This window comes from Frieseomelitta varia, unplaced genomic scaffold, assembly GCF_011392965.1.
Source record: "Frieseomelitta varia isolate USP_RPSP 00005682 unplaced genomic scaffold, Fvar_1.2 scaffold_816, whole genome shotgun sequence".
Taxonomy (NCBI): domain Eukaryota; kingdom Metazoa; phylum Arthropoda; class Insecta; order Hymenoptera; family Apidae; genus Frieseomelitta; species Frieseomelitta varia.
The window spans coordinates 41,705-69,204 of NW_025110608.1; the positions used below are offsets into that span (position 1 = coordinate 41,705).

The 27,500-nt window shown below is 37.7% G+C and overlaps 1 protein-coding gene across 1 annotated transcript; it reads left to right on the forward strand.

The window, feature by feature from the left end:
- On the forward strand, positions 1-27,371 carry LOC122536277. Its single transcript, XM_043668513.1, has 5 exons — positions 1-224; positions 2,298-2,305; positions 13,447-13,614; positions 20,163-20,422; positions 20,848-27,371. The coding sequence occupies exons 1-5, from the start codon at positions 203-205 to the stop codon at positions 20,945-20,947; spliced, it is 558 nt and encodes a 185-aa protein (XP_043524448.1). The 5' UTR covers positions 1-202; the 3' UTR covers positions 20,948-27,371.
- The last annotated feature ends 129 nt before the right edge of the window (positions 27,372-27,500 follow it).

Genomic DNA, 27,500 nt, shown 5'->3' on the forward strand with positions numbered 1-27,500 from the left:
AGCTTAAAGCCAGAAAGACTGAACAATCATATTGAATTAAATTTCGTTTTGTCATATTGAAGCGGAAAATAAAAGAAATTGCAACGCAAAATCTGTTGATAACACTAACAATAAACGTAATGCTAATAATGTTAATTACTCGAAGATAAACATTGTTAAGTAGTTGAAAATATTATCAAATGGTTCGCTTCTCGTTGCAAAAATGTCAGTGGTCGAGAAGAAAGGTTAAAGGTATGTTAACGAGGGAAAGTATCCCTGCAGTGCATAAATTTCAATACAGTAAGTTAAGAATATGAAGAAAGTTAGTTAAAGTATTTTTCCATTTGTTTTCGCTTTTCTATTACTGAGTGTTACTATATTATATATTAATTATTTTACTATATTTACATATAAAGTAGATTATAGCCTTTTATATTTTAACGCCTTGATTATGTTTTATTTCTCAACGGTATCATTAAGTCGATGGCCATTTTATTATGCAGAATGAAAAAAATGAAATGAAATGAAAAATATGTCATGAAGGGACAAATATGTAACAAATCATTCGTATTTTCATTTCAAATTTTTACAATCGTATTAAAACGTTAAAACATTTAATTTAATAGATTGAATTCTGCAGACAATTAAAATTTCAATTAATAATCTAGCTTTGTAATAATTAATCCTTTGATAGTGGAATAAAATAGAAATTAATTATCCCTTCGTTTTCAAGACTCTTGGCATTTCTAGTATTATTTCTGGTAAAAATATTTTTTATTATTGCTGGTAAAAAAGCTTTTTGTATTTTCAACTTTTTATAGAAAAATAAATATTAGGAATTAAGTTGTACATGCAATAAAATTCAAGATAATTTCAAATCTTTTGTCTTTGTAATTACTAAAAATGGATCTAATATTTAAAATTAACACTAACTTTTATTAAGACAAAAATGAACAAGTATATGTTGTAGCATTTTTTACTACTCCTTTTTATTTGTAACATAAAATTAGTGAAAAATTCTTTTTCATAATTGAACCCGCTATCATTTCGAAGATTATACCTTGCTTTTGTCAATAAAATAATGAAGAAAAGAAAATCATATTTTAAAGAGGCCACTTCCAGTCTCCTCTTTAAGATCATGATAATTAATTATGAAAAAGATTTTTCCAACAATTTCAGAGACACTCAAATTTTCACGATATCCGAGAACAAAAGTATACTTCCTTTCCCACCAGTATCTTTTACCAACTTAGAACTTAGTCAAAGTAAAAGTTTGCACGCTCCAAAACGACCAAGCGGATTGTTTGCGCGACTTTCATTCACGAAACTTACAACAGTTCACGATGTCGACAATTTTTTCTCTTTCCATCGAATTTTACCGCTTCACAGCGAACGCTTCCGCCCACCGCCTGTATGTTTCCATTTAAATACAACAAATACTGAAGCTCAGCAGCCGAAACGTTGAAACCAGATACGAATCTACGAGTCCACGACGTCACTGTTCGATAAAACTAATACCCGAGATTTCCAGGGTCAGCCTATTCCGAGACCCCACCGCATCGGCGAACCTGAAATACCCACGTCGCAGTATTCCGCGTCTCTGGTACTTGTTGCACCGTGCATTATCTGCAAGACGCATCGACTGGCGACACTCGGTCACAATCAGTAGCGACTCGTTGACAAATTGCGGGGCGGCGATCGTCAAGCAAAGAGAGCGAGGCAAATTGCAAGAGCAAACAAAAAGAACAGCGGGATCTCGTTTCGGAGCTCAGGTGCACGCGCACGCACCGTGTACAAACTCCCCTCGGGTGCACGAGCCCGGGGGTACGAGCGTATCGGTCGGTACATCGTCAACCGGGGGGAAAAGGTTAAAGGTGCATCCGCGGCTAACAAGTGTGAATGTACCGCGAGCCCCCACGTGAGTCAGCGCAGGTGTGATCGTACCTTTAGTACGCGAGTGGGTGGCCCGGAGGGGTGGCTTATCGACCAGGATAGGAAGCTCCGGAGGCTCAGTATTCGCGGGACCACCACCCCGTCGAAGCGATCTCTCGCCAGCCCGGGATATTACACCCGTACACGTACGCTGGGTGCTGTTCGTACTCGCGGTGCAGTACTCGCGCTCCGTTCGATTGCCACGAATCTCGAGTTCCGATGTGTCGTTCGTCGTGAGAACGAGCTCTCTCTCTCTCTCTCTCTCTCTCTCTTTCCTTTTCTCTCTTTCTCTCTCTCTCTCTCTCTCTCTTTCACTTGTGATACCGGCGTCCCCCATCGCCGAATCGACGCGCCGTTTCTTCACAGAAGAACGTCGAACGCAAAAGTCATCACGGTAAGTATCTTGAAACACTCTGTTTCTTTTCTATTTATCATTCGGGCAAGATCGAGACTGAAGACTCCTCCGCGAGGATCTAGACAATGTCGAAGAGGGTGACGCGAGAGTGTAAATAAAGTGTTCTCCGCGAACTAAAGTTTCCTCTGTTCTAAGGAGGCTAGATCGTCGAGTCTTTGAGTAGATGATTGATGGACGTGTTGCGTTGCGTTAATGGAAGTTAGCTCGCGTAGGTTGTCTAATTGCTCTGTTGTGATCGTCGGCGCAGGTGTCGTGTAAATAGCTACGTCTCTTTGTGAATCCATTCTCAACGATGCAGAAACGATAACAGACTCGCTTCTCTCAAGCGAGGCCCGAGACACGCTCTGTTCAGCGTTTATCGCCACAGTTTTCGCTACAGTCGAATGACCCAGTTGACGATCGAGGATACTCGTCGTGGATACGTGAGATATTGCCCGACGACCTGCGGTGACCCATTTATCGATTCTCGAGATTTTAATGAACTATTTCTACGATTGTTTTCCACGCGCGTATCGCGCGTGTACACCCACCACCGTTCTTCTGCGTGTCTTCTGCCTCACCCTTGTGTAAATCGTTCGTGTAAAAACTAATTATCCCAGCTAGCTAATTGTCGCAGTGCTTCTCCTACAATCAAACACCGTGAAATAAAAAATATACAAGCTCCGTTCAAACGTGTCTGCCATTGCGAACGATGTAATTTTGTGTTAATTCTTTCGTGTAGATTCTAAAAATCCGGACGTCCGTTCGTCTCAAAGGAGTCTCGTTTAATTTCAATTAAATTCCGTTGGGTCTTTCTCTCAGGTCACCGAGGGGGGACGAAAGGGGCAAAGTTCGGCAAAAGGGGCGCTCATTAAAATTACTCTGCAAATAGATACGTCAAAGCAAGCAAGGGGTACACTGACCTCGATTACCGAATCTATCGGGGCGGGTTATACGGTTATACGGTTTGGCGCTGGAACCGAGCCAGAGCCAAAGTTGCAACTGCATTTAGCGCGGCTGGCAGCCGTGAGTCAACGTACGAGGAATCTCTCGTCGCCGGGGAAGGGGGAGAAGAAGTAAATCAATGTTGTTCGACGCTCACGAGGATCCCCGGCCTTTCACACGGTCGATAATTAGGTCTCGGTGAGATTCAAGCCGGATATTCGACTCCGTTTCTCGCCGACGGGAGAGGGGAGGGAAGTCATGGCAATGGGCTGCGAGGAAACCGAAGGAGCTTCGAGCTTTAAGGTGCTGGTAATCCACGTCGCGGCGGACAGTTATCGAAGAGGAAATAGTTTCGAGAAACGACAGTATTACGGAGAAAATTTATGCGCGAATATTCGGTGGTGAAATAAATGGTTGGTTGATAAACGAGAAAAAGACGAAAATTGGGAGAATCATCAGTCGGATTAGTCGAGTGTGTGTGTAAGTCGTGGATTGAATGGTTTTATGACCAATGGAGATGAAACAATAGCTGTAAACAAAAAGCAATAAAGGGAGATTACTGAAACTGCTTCGAAATTCTATCTAAACAATTGGTGGTGTGTGGAAGCGATTGATTAGAATGGAATATGAATGAAAAATCGTTGATAAATTAGTTTAGAATTAGAATTCTACTAAAATCGAGTTAAAAAAAAAAAACGTGCAGGTGATTGATATTAAACTACAAATGACGAAACACTGTTAGTGAATTATAACTCTCAAAAACATGAAAATTCTATCGAAATCGAGAGGTCAGCGAAATACGAAGGAAATGTTGTTAGTGAATTTCGAGTTTAGAATGGCTAACGACTTACAGTTTACGAGATGTATGTCAACAAAAAATTATTCAGCGAATATCTGGATGATTAATTGAGGCAGGTGGAGAAAATGGTCGGCGTAGATTTCGTTGAAATCAGCTTAGGGTCAGCTGCTGGCCGGCGTGGAACGCTTATTTTCACGCAGTGCACGGAACACCCCTGTAGATTGGTACCTTCCGCGAAAGGGTGAACCACCTTGATGTCGTGCCACCTTCGATAAAACCGACTTGCATGCACCATGCAAAGTCGCGTATTTGCATAAATACTTCCCAAGCTATTTTCTTTTATCGTGCGGGAGTATACATGCAGCTATGGTCCCCGTTCGATTAGACATTCTATGGAAAAAGCTGACCGGTCGACGGCCTTCTTTCGTCAATTTTCTCCCCCGAACGATCTCTGAGGAATTCTTCGAAGCCTCCAAAGTATTTCATCAACATTGGAAATTGTGAAATTGATCGGTATAATTGGCAGCAACTTTTTCTCTATCTACGACAGAAACACGACTATCTATATTTGTGGATTAAAATCGATTAAGTGTACATAACATATTTAGGTGCATGTGAAAGGATTGGGTGGTTCAAGGAAAACTGAGAAATTGTGTTTTCAGATCGTAATGCATTCTAATAATCAAGAGCAAAATTCACATTACGATGGAATCGATATTATAATACGAAGATGGAAAATCATACTGAAGAGCAATCCTTACTAGCGAGTAACTGACCACCTTCTGTAAAATTAACTAAACACGCCAGATTCTTTTCCTTTCTTGAAGAAAGAGAAACTAGAATTATTTTTGTTATTCGAATCGTTGTTACGAATGGTTCTACTGTACTGACCGAATAAATAACAAAAGAAAAAAAGGGAAAAGATCCAACATGCTCGATTGACAAGTATTTCACATGATTCTGCGACAAAGATCGACTTTGAAACCGATAAAAAAAAGAAAAGAAAAAATAAAGTGGATAGTTTGGATAATTTAGACAACTAATAAATTTGAGACATTTAATAAGACGTGGTGAAACCTAATCCCTAATAGTGGTATTATTTTCTATAAAACCGGGTGTTCAATCGCGTGGCGTGGACAAGGCAAAGGGCCATTTATCGCGGTCAACAATCTGTTTACTAATTTTTGCACTCGAAACTCTCTGCCGTGTCCCGTTAATCCAATTTTCCGAATCGATAATTTTCTCGTGCATGAAATAGATTATCGATCGTCCTCCAATTATTTACGTTCTATGGCCAGGGACTGGTGATCCCGCGCGAAAGTGTATCAAATATAAAACGTTCCTTCCCTCCGTTCGTCCGTTTGCCAACAAACCGTATCAATAGGATCTCACGAACCATCCAGAATTTCAAGAGACACTCACATATTCATCCTCCGCTTCGCACATACTTCATGAGATACATACGTATCGTTTCAAACCGACGGAAGATCGGTCTCTCCTCTCGATGCGTCGAAACGCTCATGTTCGTTTATCGATAAAATCGTATTAATAGAATTCACACACGAAAAATTCTGAACTCTGGCAGTTTTCTCCACAGTTTTCAATCAAACGACGAAAAGTTCGAAACGAACGACTTAGAAAATAAAAGGCTGCCAATAAAATCGTATCGATCCACGTGCGATACTACGAATCGTTAAAGAGAGATTCCAATTGGTATTTGACATTTCCACCCTCTGAATCGTTAACCCTCTTCAAAATTAACTTAGCTCTTGATACAAAATGTCAATGTGGCAGTTTAGTTCAAGATCTCAACCATATAATTTGGCAGTGGCCCAATCTCAATGACAATAGGAATGTCTTAATTAATAAACTATGTGGAATTGGTTATTTCCCTTCCCACACAATGGACTTCTTTTTTAAGCAAACCATATATTACTCCTCTGTTGATTATTCACAAATTTCTCAAAAGCCATCTGTAACGGATCTGTGTCGAGTGCTTAGCTGTGTTTCTAACTGTGACTTAACAGTTCTCTTAGTTTTAGTTGTAAGCTCTAGTTATAAGTATGTAAATAGCAAACATCTATCTTAGTTGTAATCCTTGTACAAAAATTTGCGAAATTGTTTCTGTACTGTTAGTATGCACATGTAGAGGGTTCTATAGCGTAAATAAAGAAAAAAAAGAAAAAGCTATCGTTAACATCATTCTGATAGCGTGATAGAACGGAGAACTTTGAAACGAATGATTCGAAAAATAAGCCTTTCTCATCGTCAAGATTCTCTGATATATATATCTTTTCAAGTTTTTATAAAAAAAATAATTACATTCACCGAGGAGAAAGAAAAACACGATCTAGTTTAGAAATCATCAACTATTCTTAAGAAACTGACATTTCTAAACCATTTGGACATTTTCGTATCAAACTTAAGCGATATGAATACCAAAAACCTTCGACCTAATTTAAAGAATGAAAAAAAGAAAAAAAAAAAACGTTACGCGCGTTGCGGTAAACTCTCGCTCCCTAATATCCATTTAGGACGAAGATTTTGCTCGAACAAAAAGAACAAAAAAATTATGGTAGCTTGGTCAGCGCTACGTTGCCACCAAACGAACCGAAAAAAGTGGAACGAGTCAGTAAGAGAGAGAAAGAGAGAGGGAGAGTGGAGCGCTGTGAAACCAGACGAGTCCACTGTACGCTCGCATAACGCGCGCATATTAATCCTACGTGTTTTCACCGTTCCCTTTCCCCCCCCCCCCCGTTTTTTTTTTTTCTGTTTTCCACGGGTTCCGTTTGCAACAACCGAGCCGACGAAAACTAGAGAAACAGAGAATCGCCGCGAGCTTCTGGCAAAGATCCAAGAAACAGACTTGGAAGAGTTGGAGTACTGGTTGCACATTCGCGATAGTGTGTGTCTGTGTTTGTGTGTGTGTCTATAGCCAGAGTTCCACTCTGGTCGGTGCACATGCAGCTGCAGCCATGACACCAGGAATCAGGCCACTATCCCACTTTACGCCTTTCCGAGCAATAAAGATTACCCCTTCGTTCGTTCTTCGTGCACGTAACCTACGTGTCGTGTACGATTCCCTGGCTGGAAAATGCCGAGACACCGGACGCGCAGGTTTCTTCAACCCTTCTCCTCGAGGGGAGTCGAACTTGCACGTTTTCGAAGCCCGCGGCGACCAAAAAGGGGCGACTTCTGGTTGACAGTCCTCTCAAGGAGCCGGCCTTGAGATTTCGTTTACAACGGCGGCGGCCGGTTCGTGAAAAGCCACCAGCAACGACCATTGACGAGGTCCTCTTGAACGGGGCAGCCTTGAAAGTTCCGCGCCGACGAAAGTTCTCCTCCGCACCGCGAATCTAGGTTTCCGCCGCTCTTGCTGTTTCTTCGTACTGTAGCCTCCTTTTAATTGTTCTGTATTCGCGATATCGAACTATACGTCGGAAGAAATATATATATATATATATATATATATATATATATATATATATATATATATATATATATATATATATATGTGTTCAATATCATCAACTCAAATTTNATATATATATATATATATATATATATATATATATATATATATATATATATATATATGTATATATGTGTATGTACGTCGGTCGTCCTCGCGCGGTGTTGGCTAGGTGTGTTTGACAATTCTGCAGTTATCGGAGACGTTGAGTATTGTCTCGATTGTCCTTTTTCAAATCGATTTTCTCTTTTCTTAGAATTTCTTTTCACCTTTAAAATTTTTGTACAGAAGGCGTTCGTGTGAGAAATACAAGTCTGAAGTTTAAAATCGCTTTAACGTGATCGTTGAAGGAAGTTAAATGGTTATCAATTGAAGTGAGCTCAACCTTGGAATTTAATTGTGTTTTTTTTTTTTTTTTTTTTTGGTAGCTCGTTAACTCATCAAAGATCATCGTTTTTTGCGACGATTTATTTGCGATTTTCTTTCCTATTAATTTGATACTTGGACTATAGATTATTTCGACAAGAGATCCTTAGTTGTTATGTTTCTATAATTCTATAAAATTTAAAGAAATCACAATTGTACTTCCATAATCTAGACAATATCATAGCAAAACATTTCCTCTATCGGAAATTTATCTCGTCCATCAGTGATTTGAACGATCCACCTTTAAAAATTTTCAATTGAATCACGCGACACAGAGGAAACAAAGGTGGAAAAAATTAATTACGCGGGTTGTCCGGTAACAACAGCTGAAGCTCCCTCCGCGTTCTAATTCAAACGAAGCCGGAACGATGGGAACGAGTTCAATAATTGATAATCCACTGGAACTTTTCGCACCGAAACGTACGAGGGATTGCGAATGTCGCTTTCCTCCATCTGTTCGCGCGTTGGTTGGAAATTTCGTGCACAGTTGAATACCCAGGATATGCAACGCGTGATAACAGAACACGTGCAGATTGGATTGCGTGTCGTTCATCTCCCGTCCCTTGGTGAACGTAATCGTGGGCTACGCGAGACCGTGTTTATCATTAACACGTGCAGAGTTATTATTCGTTCGTGAGATTAACCATGAAATACGACGACTCGTTCCTATCGTTCATATGATAAACCGAAAAATAGTCGTTGTCGCCTCTCTGGGAACCGGGATCAAATTTTTGGAGAATTTTTTAATATTCCAAGAAAGGCTTGCCACCGAGCTGCTTTTTCAAAGTGAAAATGTAAATTTTTGTGAGAGTGAGATGCTCGAGAAATTTTCAGGAAAGTTTAGTGTACCACCAGAGAAAATTACGCAAGGTATGATTTAAATTATTTCGAGAGGTGGCGTGATACGCGTTACGATGTGCAATTTGAAACGCAGAAACGTTAGTTGTAGTTTCGCAGTGGGTAATCGTGTTAATTTTGAACAAAATGATGTGAGACCTTTATTCTAGGTTATTGTACACACTTGTGCATAAAAATTTGAAATTCTGAATAGAGATTTGAACGTATAGTAGGGTACTCTCTATATTATTCACCGTACGAAATTCCCTAAATAATGAAAGGAAGAAAAAAAATATTTCCAAATCACCGCAACTTCTGCAACAGTCCAAGTATACAGATATCCATTAAATTGTTAATTCGTTGGGCTATCCAGTCTCAGTTCTCAAAAAGAACGATTCAGTGCACGAATTCCGTAGAAACAAAAAGTAGCAAAAAAAAAAACAAAAACAAAAAGAACACACACTTTTAAGCTACTATAACTTCTAAATCAAATAACCAAGCACGAGCCGAACTGTTCGTTTCCTCTTTCAAACGGGATTCTATTATATTTTCATCTTCAATTAAAAAAGTGCTAAAACCCATTTACCGCACGAGAAAGACGAATCAAATTCAAATTCAAAGACGAACTTTTTTACTTTCTCTAAAGTTCTAAAAAAAAAAAAAAAAAAAGAAGAAAAAGAATCTTCAAAGACTCGCGATCGAACGGACCTGGTCGACACGAGGTGACCTTAAAAACGGGCAGCTCCAACTGCGCTTAACATCAATCGCGCGAACGCGAAACTGGATCGGTTGAATCATCGACGAAGTCGGGCGAAGTCGATGTTTAAAAGTCGAAACGCTCTCGCGAGCGTGCTAATTCCAAACGCAACCGGTCGATTCCGTAAGGGGAATCAAGGAGGACGCCAAAAACGGGTCTGCGATAGTTTTCTAGCCGTGCAGCTGCACCCGGTGCAAGCTCTGCTGTTCGATAACCGAGGTGCAACGGCCGTCGGCCCCAAGAACGTATCTAGGCCACCGGCACCAGCATTTCCACCACCACCACCACCGCTGGCACCACCATCAATATCATTGCTACTGCTACAACCATCGCCAGCCATCGTTGCATTAATACTGCAACATTGTTGTTGTTGCTGCAATAATATTGTTACACACGAGTGCCAATGCCAATGAATTGAGGAATTCGCGTTTTTTCTCCAATAATCGTTGGATCGAGCAAGCTTAAAAGGAAAACAGATGGTTGAGAGCAAAGCTTGCTGTAAAAAGTACGTTTCTCCAATTAGGAGCGAGGAGGCGAGGTTGTTTTTACACTTTTGCATCGTGTAATACGTCCGAGGACGAGCGGATTCTTTCTTGATTAAAGTTTAAGTTTAAGTCAAGTGTTTCGTTGAGACTCGAAGGCCGAGCACTCGTACCGCTTGTCTTTTGAGCTTTGTGTACATTAGTATAAACTGAACAGACAATTTTGAAGTTAGTATTGACTATAAAAAAAAAATTGGGTACAGTGAGAATTGTATGGTTTCGAGAAACACACAGTTTGGAATATCACTGTGCAATATCTTTTTCGATGAAACATCCTACTAAAGTTGAGATCTTTAAATTTAGTTCCTGAAGATCATCGAAGTGTTCGAATTCAACCTGTTTATTTAACATTGGATCAAAAGACTTCAAACTTCTTCGTGTAAATACCATGAAATTTCCTTTGAAATATATTTGACAAATGGGAGCAAATATATTTGACGTTTCTGATACATAACATGAGAAAATGCGTCAATGATAACGTATCAAAAGCGTTGTTCGACGATTAAAAATGAAAATAATTTTGAAACAATATAATAGTATTCCGCGTTTAAAGTGAAAGCGCACAAGTTTTATAATATATTCATAACATTGGTGAAAAAAATATTGACAATACCGAGATATTGAATAAGAAATATTGAATAAATATTGATCATTGAAATATTAAAATACTGAATATGAAATATTGAATAAATATTGATCGCTGAAATATTGAAACGTTGAATATGAAATGTAACTACGGCACAATTATCATAAGGCAGATTCTAAATACGTTCACAGTATTGCTATCAGAGACTCGACTATATTACCGCCGTTAATCGATGTGAAAGGTCACTACTATTTTTTTTTTATTAAACGTATGCACTTTGATAAATACTACGAGGGCAAAGTTACGTATGTTTTTCCAAAATCACTACTGCATGAAACACATTTCGTCAAGCATACACATTCCCAAAAACAAATTCCCAAATCACGTCTCAAATATCCCGCCTTGAAAATAATATTTCGTTATAAAATAAGAAATTTCCCAAATTTATCTAAATCGAAACAATCGCATCGATGTTTTAAGAGACTTCTTCTAGGAAACAACCGTATACGATACCGTACAAAACAATCACTCGAAATTTCTAAACATCAGTTAAAAGTTTTAATATTAATATTTAATATTTTTTTCTTTTAGTATTTAATATTTTTTTCAAGATACGTTGAAATACTTCCCCCATGTTTCAATCTTTCAATTTTATATCACACAAATTCCCACGAACTAATAATTAAATATTCTACACGACAAATATGTTACACAAGAAGAACTAAAACATCGAAGTATTTCGTTTTACTAAAATAGTTTCAAAAAAATGGCACAATACCCGATACTTTACCTAAGAAGAACGACCTACACGTGAAATCAATGTCGCCGTCAATGTGTTACAAAATTCAGCAAGGCACGAACGAATCCAATTTCCCTCCTAGCATCAATCAAACATCTACATCAGCAGACGCGCAATAAAACGAAACTACGTTTCGCCTGCACATGAAGATTTCGAAAGCTGTGCCAAGGACGCGATCATTAGTCGCACTGTGCGGAGACACAAGTTTGAACATCGGACCTTCTCACACGCCACCGCCCCTGTCATCGATCCTGTAGCGGAAAGAAACCGAAACGAAAGAACTGCGAGAAGAAGAGGAGGAGAAGAAGGAAGAAGAGGAATATAAAATCTTCCGCGGTGTATAGTGGAAGGACGAGGGATCGCCACATGTTGAGCTCGAACGAGAAAGCTCGTCCACCGTGGAAATGCTACACGCTCGGCTTCTTTGTCGTGTAAACGCGCCAGAGAAAGGGACGTCCGCGGCGATCGGGAAATTAAAGCCAAGGACAGACTGCAACCTATCTTTGAGGTAGGATCGAACAACGGAAAAAGGGAGGGTCGCGTTATTGCCGTATTTATCGACGAGCCAGTGGTGGACTCGGAGGTTTTTCCTGGACAGCCAGAGCGCACTTGACTCGGTTGTTGGATGTCGCGCGCTCGAGCAACGTGGAGCAAAGCAAACGGGGGAAAGTTTCTGGCGAGGACGCCCTCACAGTGGATTGAGAATTCGCGCGACCTTTTTTTTTGAACGAAATTTGACATTTAAATATTTATAAAAAATATCCCATTTCCAACGCGATATACAACGCGATATATTTCGTGCACGTTTAATCACTGTTCCGTCAACTTTATTTTTCAACGAATTTTTCAAATTTGCTTATTTCGTAGTCTACTTACTGTATTTCTGAACTAATGTAACTAATCACGTGTTTCAAAGTTCGATGCGCGACTTCACAAGCAATGCTTCGTTTAATCTTCCTTTCGCGTACTGTTATCTTGTGTATTTGGTGTATTTGGTATATTTAATCCTCAGAGAGTATCGTTAGATCGCAGACTTAGGTTATGATGAACTGAATTTATACTGGGTAAAATTTAAGGTACTTAATCTTTGTAGTTTAAATTCTTGATGACTAGAGACTAGAGATTAAAAATTATGAGACCATAAATAATTTTCTTTATATTATATAGATAGAATTTAGATTATATAGATAGAATATAGATAAAATATAATTATAGAAGTTTCTTTAAGGTTTAGGGTGTGTTTATATTCTGATACACGACATATGTGTCAGCTTTATGTTTGTATCTTTCAAAGGATAAAGTTGAAGATTTTACTTACTGTTTGATTCATAATTATAAAATTTTGTAACTGTTATTACGAGATTCTTATTATTATATATGCATTATAAAGTTCGAAATTCCCTTGCTTTCGCGTATAAAAGTGTTTCCTCTCAGAATGATTTCTAACTACAAAAATTCTATTAAAAAAAAAAAAGAAAAAATGAAATCGTTTGGGTACTTACACACGAATACACAGACACGTTTGGTCCAACAGAGCTGATGTCCGACGAGATGTATGTGTTTTCAAATTACTTACACGAACAGTTAGCTCGAAGACTCACGCCCACGTCTCCTCGTCGAAAGAAATTTAAATTGCAATAGTTTGCTGGCGCAATTAAAATTTTATTGATGCACAGCTGTAAAGCTATTCGTTATTGATTGATTGACTTGACTCCGCATTTGTATTTTCTCTTTATTCTGCCAGCGTATTGTTTCTAAAAGGAGAGTCAATATCCGGTTTATTGGATTTTTAATTAAATATCGACGTACTAGGCGTATTCAAAAAAGAAGAGAACCTTAGTGTTTAAGTAACACGTTAATCAGCTCGGACAGTGAGAGTAGAAAAATTTCGTCTTCTTTTCTTTTTTTTTTTTTTTTTTTTAACACGCCTCGTATTTAAGTACGACGAACATTTACGAGTGATGTTTTTCTTTTCAAGATGATCACAGCGTTGCCAGTGCCCTCGGTGAAGGTGTTTCACAAAACCTACTATCAGGAAAAAGGGTCCAGGATAGGGAGCAGTCAGCCTGGAAGTCCTTTGGCCGAGAGTGAAGCAGTGCTGGCGCTAGTTGACAAAGAACCTCCGGAATACTATTTCTGTGGAAAGGTAAGAACCATTATATTAATAAACGATAAGTAATTCGATGTTTCTCGAATAAAACTAAACGTGTACACGCGTATTGTATTTAAAGATCACAGGAGAAACACGAGAGGCAATTTTAAGATTCAATCATCAATTTCAATTGATCAGTTGGCAAAATTGTCCTCTTTATGATTGTGATATCAAGTATGTACATATTTTTACATCCTATTCGACACTTTAAAAATATTGGAAATTAAATACAAATTCTTTCGTAGTTACAGTATTTTTGAAAATTCTTTTTAAAAGGAAATCCTAAGACCTTTTTACAATTACAACTAAAAATTAATAATATTCCGAACAGTAATATTTAATAAGTGTCTAGGCATAAATAAAAATCTATCTCAGTCGCGTTAATTCGGTATTTGCTGCATATAATTGACACAGTTCAGTTGCTTTTAAGGTTTCAAAAGTACAAAACAATATACAATGAAAATATCAGAATTTTCTGCGAACAATTGGGATGAAAATGAGAACAAAAACAAAATTACCGTGATTCTTTGAAATTAAAAAATTGTTTTTAATCTCTAACGATAAACGCAATTACACATCAAATTTAAGGAAAACAATGTTTCATAGACGAAGCCTAAAGAAACTTGTGACTCTTTGAAAAAAAAAGATATTCACTATCTTGTTACATCTGAAATTACAAAAAAAAAAAAAAAAAATAGTGAGATAAAATAAAACAGAGTCTAACATGTACAAAATATAATACTAACATTTTCATCGAAGAATGTAGAATGCGATTGCAGGTTACACACTTGTATAATCAACTTTGAAATTACGAATAGAACGAAAGTCGGAGCGAAAAGAATGAATCGCGAGACTGCGGGGGCGTATATTCACGCTTTCCCTCGGAATCTTTTCTTCTGGCAAATACCATTGCTAATTAACTTTATTCGCTTCTCTGTCGAACTCCGTTTCCCGAGGCCCGCGTTTTACCGCCGTCGACAAAAAGTTTTCAATCTACTCAAGTGCTCTCACGATGGTCGAACGTGTTCAAGAAACGATCGCTAATACTTCTACTATACTGCTGATGCAACGTTTCATCTCTCAGTCCGGATGCTCTTTACCTTTTCAATTTCTAAGATGTTAGGCCACTCGTTTCTTGTTCTTTCCTTTACATTTTTAAGAGGAGTTGAGGATCTCTAGCGTATAGCAGAAGTAGCAAATAAATATCTTTTCGTTTCGTTCTAAACGAACGAGTTTCACTGAAATTACTGATTTTTCCGGATGAATATTATTGCTGGAGAGAATGGACATATATAGGGTGATTCACGTAACGTGCACGCCTGAAATGACTTTTAAATTATCGTAAAATATCTCCTTAACCATCAGGTTTGGGACCAATGTGGTTTGATACTTTTTTTTTTTTCTTACTTGGAATTTGATATTCTTTCGATTTATAACGAAAAAAATATATGGTCCAATTAAAAAGGAAAATAAACATAATCTTGAAAATTTCGAAACCCCTTAACACATACAAAAGATTGATTTTGCCGTATTTTGCCTCTCTTAAAACCACACAACTGTTTCATTAAACAATTTTTCATTAGACGCATAATTAAAAAGTTACTTCAGGAGCGAAAGTTACGTGAATCATCCTGTATATAAGAGTTGAAGCATTCGTATAATTTAACGCGTAGGTGTTCCTATTGGAACGTTTAAATCACGAAATGAATACGTTCGTAATATTAGACAGCTGCAATTTTTATAGAACTGCAACAATTTTTATGGGTCATTGCATTTTATTTCGAAATATCTACCCGTTTTTGTATTTCATCATTTAATCAACAGAAGTCACAAAAGTGAAATTAAATGACTCTAACTGTTAGCAAACTCATACAGATCCGTTTACTTAGTCTGTATAACATTTAAAATTGTTGTAAAGATAACACAACATATTTCATTAAACTTTTCCCTACGAAAAGTACGCGTCAGTAATTAAAATGACATCAAACACATACACTTGCAATCGTAAAGAACAATACCACGAACTTTTGATTAAAAACCACGGTACAACCTGATTAGAAATAAAATGTCATACACGCATGTTCATTTGATTAAAAACAACGGTACAACTTGATTAAAAATAAACGAAACACACATATGTTTATCCACAGTTTAATCAGCAAATATCGTACTTTCGCAACGAAATGAAACGTCGCAGAGCATTTCCCAGTGATCTACGTTGATGTAAAAATTTCCATTGAAATTCGCTCTGGGTACAACCACGGAACTGCGCAACTTTCAAATAATTTCATAGTTGCGAAACGGAACTCCCCTGCTATTTGTTCGGGTGAATACCGATGTCATGAAAAATTGTGTCGTATCCTTCATCGGTTTTCCGTCGTCGGTCTCTCTTTATAAATAGAATTTCCAAAGTGAGTTCGATTGAGAAATTCACGGCGGACATGATCCGCGTGCGAATGCGTGAATCGAAGGCGCGCTGGTACGTGCGCGCGCGCGACAAGAAAATCCTGCAGTCGGGAAACAAGGAAAGGGGGCTAGCTCCGAGCTTCGCTTATGAATTTCAAATGATTTCTACTTGAGATTTCAAAGGCAAATTACCCGCGAGCGCGAAACTTTCGGCCGTTCGGAGGGCTATTCGGCGCGATTTACATTTTTTATTGCCGCCAGGGAACTGGGTCGAGATTGGGATTATCAACAAAAATTAAGAAAAAGAAAGGCCGCATGTTCGCGTTCAGATACGTAAAATTAAACTTTGACGTGAAATTAATCTTGAATTAAGAAAAAGAAAGGCCGCAGAAATTCCCCATGTTCGCGTTCAGATACGTAAGATTAAACTTTGACGTGAAATTAATCTTGAGACTGATTGAAATTGAAAGTATCCATCAAGGAAATATGAAACGACAGGAAATAAGTTTTTTGATCTCAGTAACTTTTCCGATCAGTAGGATGTTTAACATGTGAAATTAGTATTAAAGAAAAATATCTTCTTAAAAGAATGAAATTTTTGTAATTGACGATTATTTTGTCTTCTTAAAAAATGAAATTTAAATTCTTGTTGACGTTCTACGAGACGTAAAATAAATTAATTCAGGAAGACAGAGGATACAGACAGAATTTATTTTAATCTCGCATAAAAAGTTTACAGATGAAAAGTTTAAAAATGACTTGACGTATGACTGAAGACAAGATGTATTTAAAGCTTTAAGCATTTAAAGTCAAGATATAAAATTCAGGATTACCAAGTATCATATTTTATGACTGCAATTTCTACCAAACGATAAAGTTTCTCAGAACGTTATCGATAGAATCTTTTCTATGAAAATATTTATCTGTGTTACATTAAAAGATTTTGAATTAATATATCAATTGAAAAAGTACGATTTATCGCCTGACGAATCCTTGAGAAACGCAATAATAGAAAAGTGTCGCCTTCGATTTTGAACTTTGAAACATTCGATATCTCGATTACTCGATAATGATTAAAAAAAAAAAAAAATTTGCACAAAGAAAACAAGAGGAATCTAATATAACATACTGTACGCTGGCAAGATCCGTTAATTTCTATTAGACTTCGAAAGGTGAAGGTTTAAAACAACAAGTTAATGCAAGCATAAACTATGATCATGAAATTTTTATTTTAGAGTTTAATTTTCGTTTTGTCTGAAATTAACATCTTGCCTAATTCTTCATTGCTTAAATTTTTCTTTATAACACAAGATATTATTTAAACTTGACAATAGCGATACGCAAACGTAGGAAGAAACATTGCAAAAATTTTGACTCTTATTTTTTTCTTTTCTTCTGTTAAATTCTACAAAAATTTATTCTAAAGAAGCGTCATAAAATTTTGAAGAAGACATGCGTTATAAGCCTTTGAAATTTTACGATTCGTAACACCTAACATTTCGCTAAATTTGACCTCTCGCATATTCCTCTTTAAATTTTATAATTTATAAAAATTTTATAATTTTCACTTATCTTAAATTATCTTAAAGATTTAACTTTTCAAGGAACTACCTTCACGTTTATTGACCCGAAATAACCTTGCAAGTTTTGTTATAAAATTCCCTAGGTAGCCACCCAGAACTTCAATCTAAAGTTATTCATCGCTTATTTATCAGATGTTAATAAAACTCCTTATCGGGGCTTTAGAGAGAGTTTCAATTGAAAATTCATTCCCAATTAGGTTCCCGACCGCGAGTAATTTCATTTCAACAACGATTCTCCCACTAATCCTCCCAGAAATATCAACTCAATGATATCTCGCGGAATACCAAGAACGACATTCTATGAACCAAGTAGTTCTTTCTTTTTCTCTCGACGTGGAATCAAGGCAAAAAGAATAAGCAGAGGAAATCCGTGGAAATTCTCCTTCGATCGGACGAGGAAATTTCGTGTTGATTTTATAGCCACAGCGGACGATAACTCGATTAAATCGGCCACGCCGAATGAAAATATCCGGCGAAATCGTAGCGAATTAATCGTGATTTTTCCTCTGCATAATTGTTCGCAGAATTTCTCCGCGGCGAATTAGTTAGGGTAGGATAGTGAAAGGGGAAGGACGAGCGAGATAGAAATGGAATATTTTCTCGGCGCGCGGGAAATGACGTCATTGAAAACTCGTGGGCGTTCTGTTGGAGCGGCGTGTAACTTCATGCTCGTACGATAAAGCGTACGGTTTAAAATTTATTTTTGCTTTTCCACCTCTCACATCGCACATCCTCCCGTGGCAATTTTTATGAACAACATCTTTCCCCGACGATCGACACTAAATTTACTTGCCATTTTTTTTCTTTTTCTTTTTCTTTTTATACCTAACGATCACCATCTTCTTCTTCTTCTTCTTCTTCTTCTTCTTCTTATTTGATCGAACGTCGTTCGGGATAATAATAAGGTAATATTTTTTTTTTATCAACGATATAGGTTTTGCCATGTATACAGTATATTTTTGTTATTTCGACTGATAGATTAATGGGAGAAACTTGAGGATTGTTAAGAATCCTAGAGAAAAGAAATTCGTCGTAAAATTGTTATAGAGAAGGGAATTTAGAATGTGATTGTGAAACAGGTCGAATTTAACGGGATGTTATAAAATCGTGAAGTTTCAAGATCAAAATATTATTTCAATTCCTTGGATTAATGGGACAATTTCATGACGAATACGAGCTACATGTTTTATTTTAAAAGTTGCGATACCTTTTTCTCAAGTTTAAACGAATAGTTGAACTTCACCAAATAGGAGAAACAGTTCGAGTTTTTGGTGTTTCGCTGGATAACATTGCGTGCCGGTGAGCTAAATTTAAATCCGCTAGCTAAGCAAAATGGTGCAATTTGAGGGGATAATTAAAATCTTTAAGGTGCAGCCTTGAAACTCGATATCACAGCGAGATACAGAGAGGAAGCACGAGGTACGAATTTTCACGCTTTCGACACTAGAAATCGTTCACCTCGAAAATTTCAAAATATAATAATATAATAATTTGTGAAATTCGATGAGATGTTTCCAAATTTCACATTACCAAATTTATTGATATTTTGCGAACAGAATGATCGAGACAATTCCGAAAAAGGGGAGGAAAAATAATTACAATAAATTTCACTTGGAGCATAAAGAATGGCATGCTGTTATCTCTATAGTCAGGATTTAAAGGTTAAAGTATAATAAAGCACTCTAGGCTCTTTCATTTATCTCTCGTCCTGCTCTTCGTCGTTCAAACAGATGCACTCAACCTTAACAGGCTATTCTACAGCCTTTTAACCCTTTTCCCTGTTTCGTCGCGATTTTCATAAAAAGAATATTAAACATCAATACGCGGTATCTACCCGATTATTCGATTACGATTCAATCGATAACGATCTTCTCGAACATGGCGCCTCGCCTCGAAGTTTTGCTCGTTGTTCCGCTTAATTACTCCGTTGCGAAGGTATTTCAAGAATCGTATTTCTAATTGAGTGGATTCACTTCTGCGCAACGCGCACGAGAACAATGTTTGCCTTCGCGTAACTCCGTAACACAAAGGAGAGTTCTCTCACAAAAGAGAAGCCTTCGAAGTTGAGCCTCGCGTACAGCAAATTTGTAACTAGCAGGCGCAACATTAAATAAACTATCTTCTAAATAACGAAATACATTGTGGAACGAGCACAACTGGAGTACACTGTTCAAAGCAGCGTCACGACGAAAGGAATTTTTCACAAACGGAACGCTTCTAAGATACAAGAGTCACTGTCATCTCGTTCCAAATGAAAGATAAATATTAAATCGGCAAACCTGAAAAGGGAAAGATAAAGTGACGGAAAAAAGATTATCAAGGTCACCGAAACAAAAGAATATAAGAACGTAAAAGATAAACCTTCAATTTTCGTAATTAATCTACCCACTTTGGTGAATTAATTCTTAATCTCTCTTTTGAAAAGGAAGATTCTAATTTTTGTTTCTTTGATACGCTCATCCGGAATGATCCGATAAACTTAACAACGTAAACTGTAAACGTGTGACGAAGCTGATTATTGATTGAGGTCTTTTTTTTCCAATGTTTTCGAAGGTTAATTCTTTGCACGTGGTGGTTGGGTCACTGCTGTTGGGTGCAGTGGTGTTGGTGGTAGGCCTGGTGCAGCTCGCACCTGGGGCAGAAGCTGCACAAAACTCGACCGCCCTTATTGTCGTCGGATGTAGCCTGCTGGTGATTGGTGTGTTCCTCGCGCCCCTCAGAGCTTTGTGCATCAAGAAACAAAAGGCTGCTCAGAAGGACGGAACGCATCAAAGAAGTGTCACCAGCATAGACATGCTCTTGGCTCAACACAGGTGGGTACATATATCATGTTTCGTAATTAAAACAGCACGGATGACAAGGCGGTTATTACGATCGGCTTGTTAAGTTATTTCTGGGATTTTTATTACCTGTCTTTCGCACTGGACAGATAATCGATCAGTGGGAAACACGGGTGCAGTTTATTGACTGTTACTCAATTTGTGGATAATAAATTTGAATAGAATTCCATACAAATTTTAATATCCTTGGTATGGCAGATTTGAGATTTAGTTTAGTAGAGTTTAACGCTGCTTTAACAAACAAATAAACAAAAGAACGATCCACGAAAAGAATATCCGACGCAGATGGAAATTTTAAGATCGCTGCTATAGAGAATGCGATAGTTTGTTAGGCAATGAAGTCTGTTCGAGGAAAATGATATGCATCAGTAACACGGGCGAAATTTTCTCGCAAACAGGGACTTCACGGTGCTGACGCCGGATGAACTGGAGGACCTCGTCGGCCGACCAACCTCCGCCCTGGAGAATAAAATCCGCAAGCAGGGCCACAATACCTAGGTGTTGTCGGCCTCGAGGAAGGCCCATTCATCGTCACCACCGTGCTCGAACACACCATCGTCATCGACGTCGCCAGGAACTAGCTCATCCATTCTCTACACGCATCGTTACGACTCTCGTGAACACAGTCTGGTTTAAGCAAGAAACGAAACGTAAAAAAAGAAAAGAAGCGAAAAAACAGAAGTGGCAGAAGAAAAGACGAGAAAAAGACAAGGGGAAAAAGAAAAACTGGCGTGCTTGACTTCTTTTTTTAGACAGAATCGATGTTTCGACTATTGTGCACGCAGCGAACAGCTGTTTCTTTCTACGAAGGTTGCGCACGCCTGCCTTTAGCTTGCGGTAAATATCTTGCGGTAAATATCTTAAACCCAAAGGCGATCGAGTGAAATGTCACGGATACAAGAACGGGTTACGGTATTCTCTTTCAGTTGATAAGCACCTCGCGATAGACTCTCGCCTACAAAAGTCAGTATGTATGTGGTACGTCCGTGTTCTATCCGATTGATTGTCGCTTCGTGAACATTGGACAATTGCTCCGGGTACAATGATATGCATGAGAAATCGCTGAAAAATCGACCTGTGAATCGAAGAAAATTCGATGACAATGATTAAGGAAGATATCGACTAGAAATCTCTCGTACGTGCGAAAGAAACTATGAAAGGAAAGTGATAACGATGACGAAGGTAATCAATTGGACTGACGATCTCTTTCCCGATCGTGAACGTTCTCTTCGCAAAACGATTGGACGAATCAGAATCGTTTGCAACGAGTCGCGTTAACGAATAGTGCAGGAATACCATCGTTCAATTCGCACAAAATGATGCAAAAAAAAAAAAAAAAAAAAACATTGAAGCAAAAAGGGACCTAATTACCGGCTGCCTTCCTTTGATCATCGTTTAAAACTCTCTCGATTCGCTTGTAGAGGATACTTACGATTAGTTTCTTAAGCACATTGCGGACGTTCTTTTCGTTTCAGAGCAATAGCTTCCTTGCTCGCGTATGAATTCCTCTGCGAATATTTTTAATAGGAGTAGAGTCGTGCAACGTATTTTTAAGTATAGTTAATCTCCCGTGATCGTTCGTTGGCTCGCCAAAGAAGAAAAGGAAAGAACATCGTCCAGAACTGCGAAAACAAAACCCAATGCACGCGAATTACGTTTTAGCCTTTGCACCACTTATCGCTTGATAAGGGCTTGAGAGTAGCGTTTCGAACGCGACGAGATCGACTTGTGCGCGTGAAACTTTCGTCTCACTCGTTCAAGAGCGTAGACAACGAAACTGGTCGTTCTTCGAACGAACAGAATGGAACGTGTTCGTCGTCGAAGAACCTAGTTTGTTGCTCGTTCACAAAGATCTTCGACTGAAAAGGGAAAGATCGGATTGCGAATTAAGCGGATGATTAATCGAGTTGTAAAGAAAAAAAAAAAAAAAATGACCCAAAGGCTGCTTCATGGCTAACGATCACTGAAAGTTTTCGATTGTTCGAGACATCGTTTACCACAAGAGACCAAAAAAAAAAAAAAAAAAAGTAATTTCGTTCGAGACTTCATTGTGTTCAAATCGCCAAGATACAAGTCTGACTCTCAAGTATGTTAACCCTTTAAACGTTATTACGTCTAAAAAAAAAAAAGAGAGAAAAAAAAACGTAAAATAAAAATTTAGATTCACCGATCGAGCATCGTGCCGCGGACAAAAATGAGGAAATCGTACAATTGTAAAGTTTTTTGTATGAAAATTTAGAAACGATTGTGACACGTTGATTGCTTCGTTACAACTGTTCACTTCGCGCGACGAAAGAGAACGGAAAATTGGGGAGCGGGGGAAAAAAGGAACGAAAGAGGACAAGTAAGTGAATTTTCACACGCGTCGATGGCGTGCGATGCTTAGAACTTAGCGATTTGGAAACGATCAAATCGAATCGCGTAAGTAGCTTGGAGCGGCCTTGTTACAAGTCAACAGACACCCTGCAGATACTCGCAGAATATTTTTAGCCGGGCCCAAGTGCCCGTTCACTTGCCAGTAATACATTAAGTAAATAAACTCTCACATTAGTAAGTATCTATCACCGCATGATTATACTTGCACATATCTTCGAGTATATTAAGTAGTAGCTGTAAACGAATTTGGAAGACTATGGATAAATGTGAAGAGAGAGAGAGAGGGGGAGGGAGAATATTTTACACAAAACAGTGTGACGAGAGTCGATATCTTGAAGGAGGAACTTCTTAACTGAAGAAAAAAAATCATATCGAATTAATAATCCACGTGATTCTCGAATCAACTTACGGACGAGTTAGATCTTTTGATATTTCGTTTCCATCATTGTTTAGATAATAACGACGACGTACCTAGCATTTACCCTAGCACAGTTTCTTTGACATTCATCTACTCCACCAAAGCCATATGCATATGTACGTAGACATGCACCAAGTGAAGAAGGGAACGACAGTTACTTTCAGATTTCGAGTTCCTGCTAAATTATCACTACAATATCTTGTCAATACTGTCTGTGTTCGATGAGAAGAATGATCAATTCGAACGAGGGAAGCGAGAACAAAAATGAGAAGACCCATTGGTCTCGCTGATTGTTAGAAAAAGAAAAAAAAAAAAAAGAAAAAAGGAAGAAAAGAAGAGATGACTCACTGAGACGAGACACCTCACTCGAGACACTTCGCGAACGTTAGCTAATAAGCTAGTGAATTTTACGAGCGATATATTTCATAAAATATTTTTATGGTCGACGAAAATACGACGGGAGGGTTTAAAGGAACAAAGTGAGGAGAAAGGTTTGCGATATATATATATATATATACATACATATATAGATATACGTATACATGTGTCTTTTAAATCAGCAATTCATTTCGCGAACGTTTGTCGGACAGATATGTACGACAATTGTGTACTGTGTACTTGAACCATATCAGGACTGTTACGTATTTCATTGGGTCAGCACGTTTCGTTGAATTCTCGCGATGCACGTTTTCTATATGGTTTTCAGCATCGTTCGTGCGATATCAAACCAGAGAAGGGTTTCATGGGTGTTTTCAAGATTTCTCATCGCGCAACGATATATCGTAACGTCGCATCATAATAATCGTGGAATGACAGAAACGAATGTGACGCGGTCCATTTAGCTAATGTGGCCGTTCGAATGAGATCGTGGAACACAATTGATGATAATATTCCGTTCCACGAAAAGTAACCGTAGAAAAATTCGTGGTTTTCATCGATCGTTCAAAGACGATTCGAAGGCGATTCGATCGAAGTGAGGCCACGAGCGCTGAAACATACCGGAAGACGAATATTAATAAATTATGTGCTTCATATTACGAAACATAAATCGATGTTTAGGCTTAGTCCATAGGCGTTAAGGCTGCTCGTTCGTGTGTTAAAGAGAGGGTGGAATGAATGACATTCTCGATGGAAGATTAAAAGATATTGTGGAATTTAGAGGTAATTTGTTCGAGAGAAAGAGAGAGAGAAAGAGAGAGAGAGAGAGAAACGATCGTACCGAATCCAGAAAGGCTGTTAGGATCATATTACATTTTCTATTTCACGTGTAATATAAATGACAATTCGTCCTAGGATTCGATTCGCGTTACGCGCCCAGATTATGATAGATGATCGTGTTGTAGCAAATAATTCGTACAATTCGTGAAGCATTAGATTCGTGTAATTTTAATATTGAAGTGTTGATAATAATCTTCCTACATTGGCCACTTAATTCAATAGAATGATAGTAATACAGTACAAGATTAAAGTTAGTGTTAAATCAAAAGACCTTTAATGAAAAAAATAAATTTCTATTTTTCCGCAAGCCACAATAAACTTTAACAACTTAAAATCTAATGTCTTTGTAAAAGTAATTCACGTCCAATGAAATCTATATTGTTGTCATACGTATCTTAACGTCTTACCACACGTTACTAAAATTGCAATGGAATTTTAGAAAAAAATACCATTTCCTTAATTTCGTAAGTTATGGCTTTATTCTCTATCGCATATAATTGAATCAAGTAACTGAAAATGTCTACAATACGCGGTTTCCTTTAACGATAATTACTTCATATTTGATTCGATCGATAACTACCTTTGTCTGGGCGTATAGAACGAATCCGGCGACACGATCATCGTGACAAATTTATCACTCGAAATTTTTACCAATTTTCTCATCGATGGTTAATGAATAACGACGCGTACGATGTTATTTTCTAAAGCAAAAGAAAAAAGAAAAAAAAAAAAAAAGACGACGAATACAGACTATAGTGAACGTTTAAATAGCGTTTACATCATCATTTATTGGGATTGGAAATGAATACAGCTGGATTGATCGTGGAAACGTTATTAAAGGATCACGATCGGTTTCGTTTTCAATGATCGCTAGTAATCATAACGATAATGACGTAAGATTAAACGATAACACTATGTAATTAATGTAAGTTACCATAAGTAAGGAAACATAGAACATGGATAGACGAGGTAGCATTCATTTTCGAATAATTCTCGAGCAACAAATTCACGCCTGCAAGTTTTTCCTTTTCGTTCACGGGCAATGGACGCCTAGTTTTTCGAAAATCAAATCCTTCTTGATCCTTCTCGATTGAAACGAACGAACGCTGAACAAATTACGTCAACGCTCTGTCATAACGAATGAAGAAGCACGAAGAGAAGCAGTTCGATAATGTGAATTAACGTGTTGCAGATTAATTTAGTTACGTAAAAATATCCACTTCGTTTTACGATTATAATACTATCAGCGTTTCGTTCCACCAATTATTGGGATCAACGAAGGTGGCGCGTTCACATTCTTTTATTTTCTGCAACGAGCAATGAATTTCAAAGGAAACATATCTATCGAGCAAGCGCGATACGTAGATAACTATTTTTTCATTGCCATTAGTATATACAGCAGAATGAAGTAAAAAAAAAAAAGAAGAAAAAAAAGGAAAAAAAAGAAGAAGAAAAAGGGAAAGAGCGATTGAAACGACGCTAGACACGCCGCTACTGAACATTCGTTTATTATCAAACGACATCCCATTTTCGCTGAGATTTCCTTCTACAGTGAGAGACGTTTGCCTTAATTTGTAAGATGTCCGCTTCCTTTACATATATAAATACATATATCTTAGAAAGAGTTAGCAAAAACGTATAGTTTCGACGAGAAGGGGGATAAATATGAATACGTTTCTAGGCGAGCAAGCAATTATTTTCGAGAACGTGAAGTAATTTGTAACAGATAAAGAGGCAGAGGGAAAGGAAAATAGGGCGGCGGAAATATTTTCGGGAGAAACGAAAAAATTTGGATTCTCTGTTCGTTTGCGAGTTTATTTCGCGTCGCGTGTAGAACGCGAACATTCTCGATGCTGAAATTGTAGTTCCTTATCGTTTCGGACTGGAAAATTAGTTCCCTTCTTATCTGACGTTTCATTAATCAGTGTCGTCGATATCCCGAGACATTGTATTTCTCCCTAAAATATTGCTCCCATAAGTAGTACTTAATATGAAGCGAATCTGGGTAAGGTGCAACAAGGAAAAGTTTCAAAATTTTCAAACCGAAAACGAGGGAAGGTACATAATCGTCCTAAGTTTGCAATGATTGTAAACGCATCGTTCATTCAAGATTGAGTCATTTTCATTTCATAAATAGATCGACTACCACGTTCTTTAATGAATTCGAAGCTACTCTGATTTATCATAAATTCGAAATCGAAATTGCAATCCTAACTCTCGTAATAAGTGATAAAAATTACGTATATGATTTTTACGGTAGAGGTTCATCATATTCAGTTGTATAGAATAATTAATAACGAGGGTAAAACAGATTTCTTGTTGCATGTTGATATCCAGTTTAATATTAAGTCATTCAACGCACATATTTAGCTGTAAGAATTTTTATAATGGTGCTCTATGAGATCGTCTCTGCCGTCGAATGCTGATATCATCACACAAATTTGTCTCCTTTCAATATCAAGAATTTTCATTTTGTCGCTTATTGAAGTTAAAAAGAAAAAAAGAGAACGAGAGAGAGAAAGAGAGAGAGAGAGAGAAAGAAATCGAAAGCATATTGCGTGTACATCTTCGGCTTATCCCATGGAACTTATTCCACGGTACACGCGCTGAGTACTTTTTATTGTAAATATTAGAATACTTAACGAAAGGACATTGAATGGTGATAAAAAAAGACAGGGATAGAATGAGTTTATCAATGCGCAATGATGATTCTTTTGTTGGTCATCGGGAACGTTTGATGACAGTAAAAATACTTTATTATCGTTATTATATCCTTATTATATATAAATAGCCGTTTAATGACCAATTGGGACGTCACGATGAAATTCTTAAGGCGAATTTTAATTCAAATTACTGATGGACGGTTTTTAATCCGTGTCTGATAAAAAAAAAAAAAAAGAAGAAGAAACAGTTGCTATCGAGAGTGACTTAAATTTCATAAGAAATTTTAGGTCCGATCGTACAATTGTTTTCTGTAATTCTTGGAATGAATGATTGAGGGAAAGGAAGTAACTATTACATTACGTTTAAGTTGAAGTT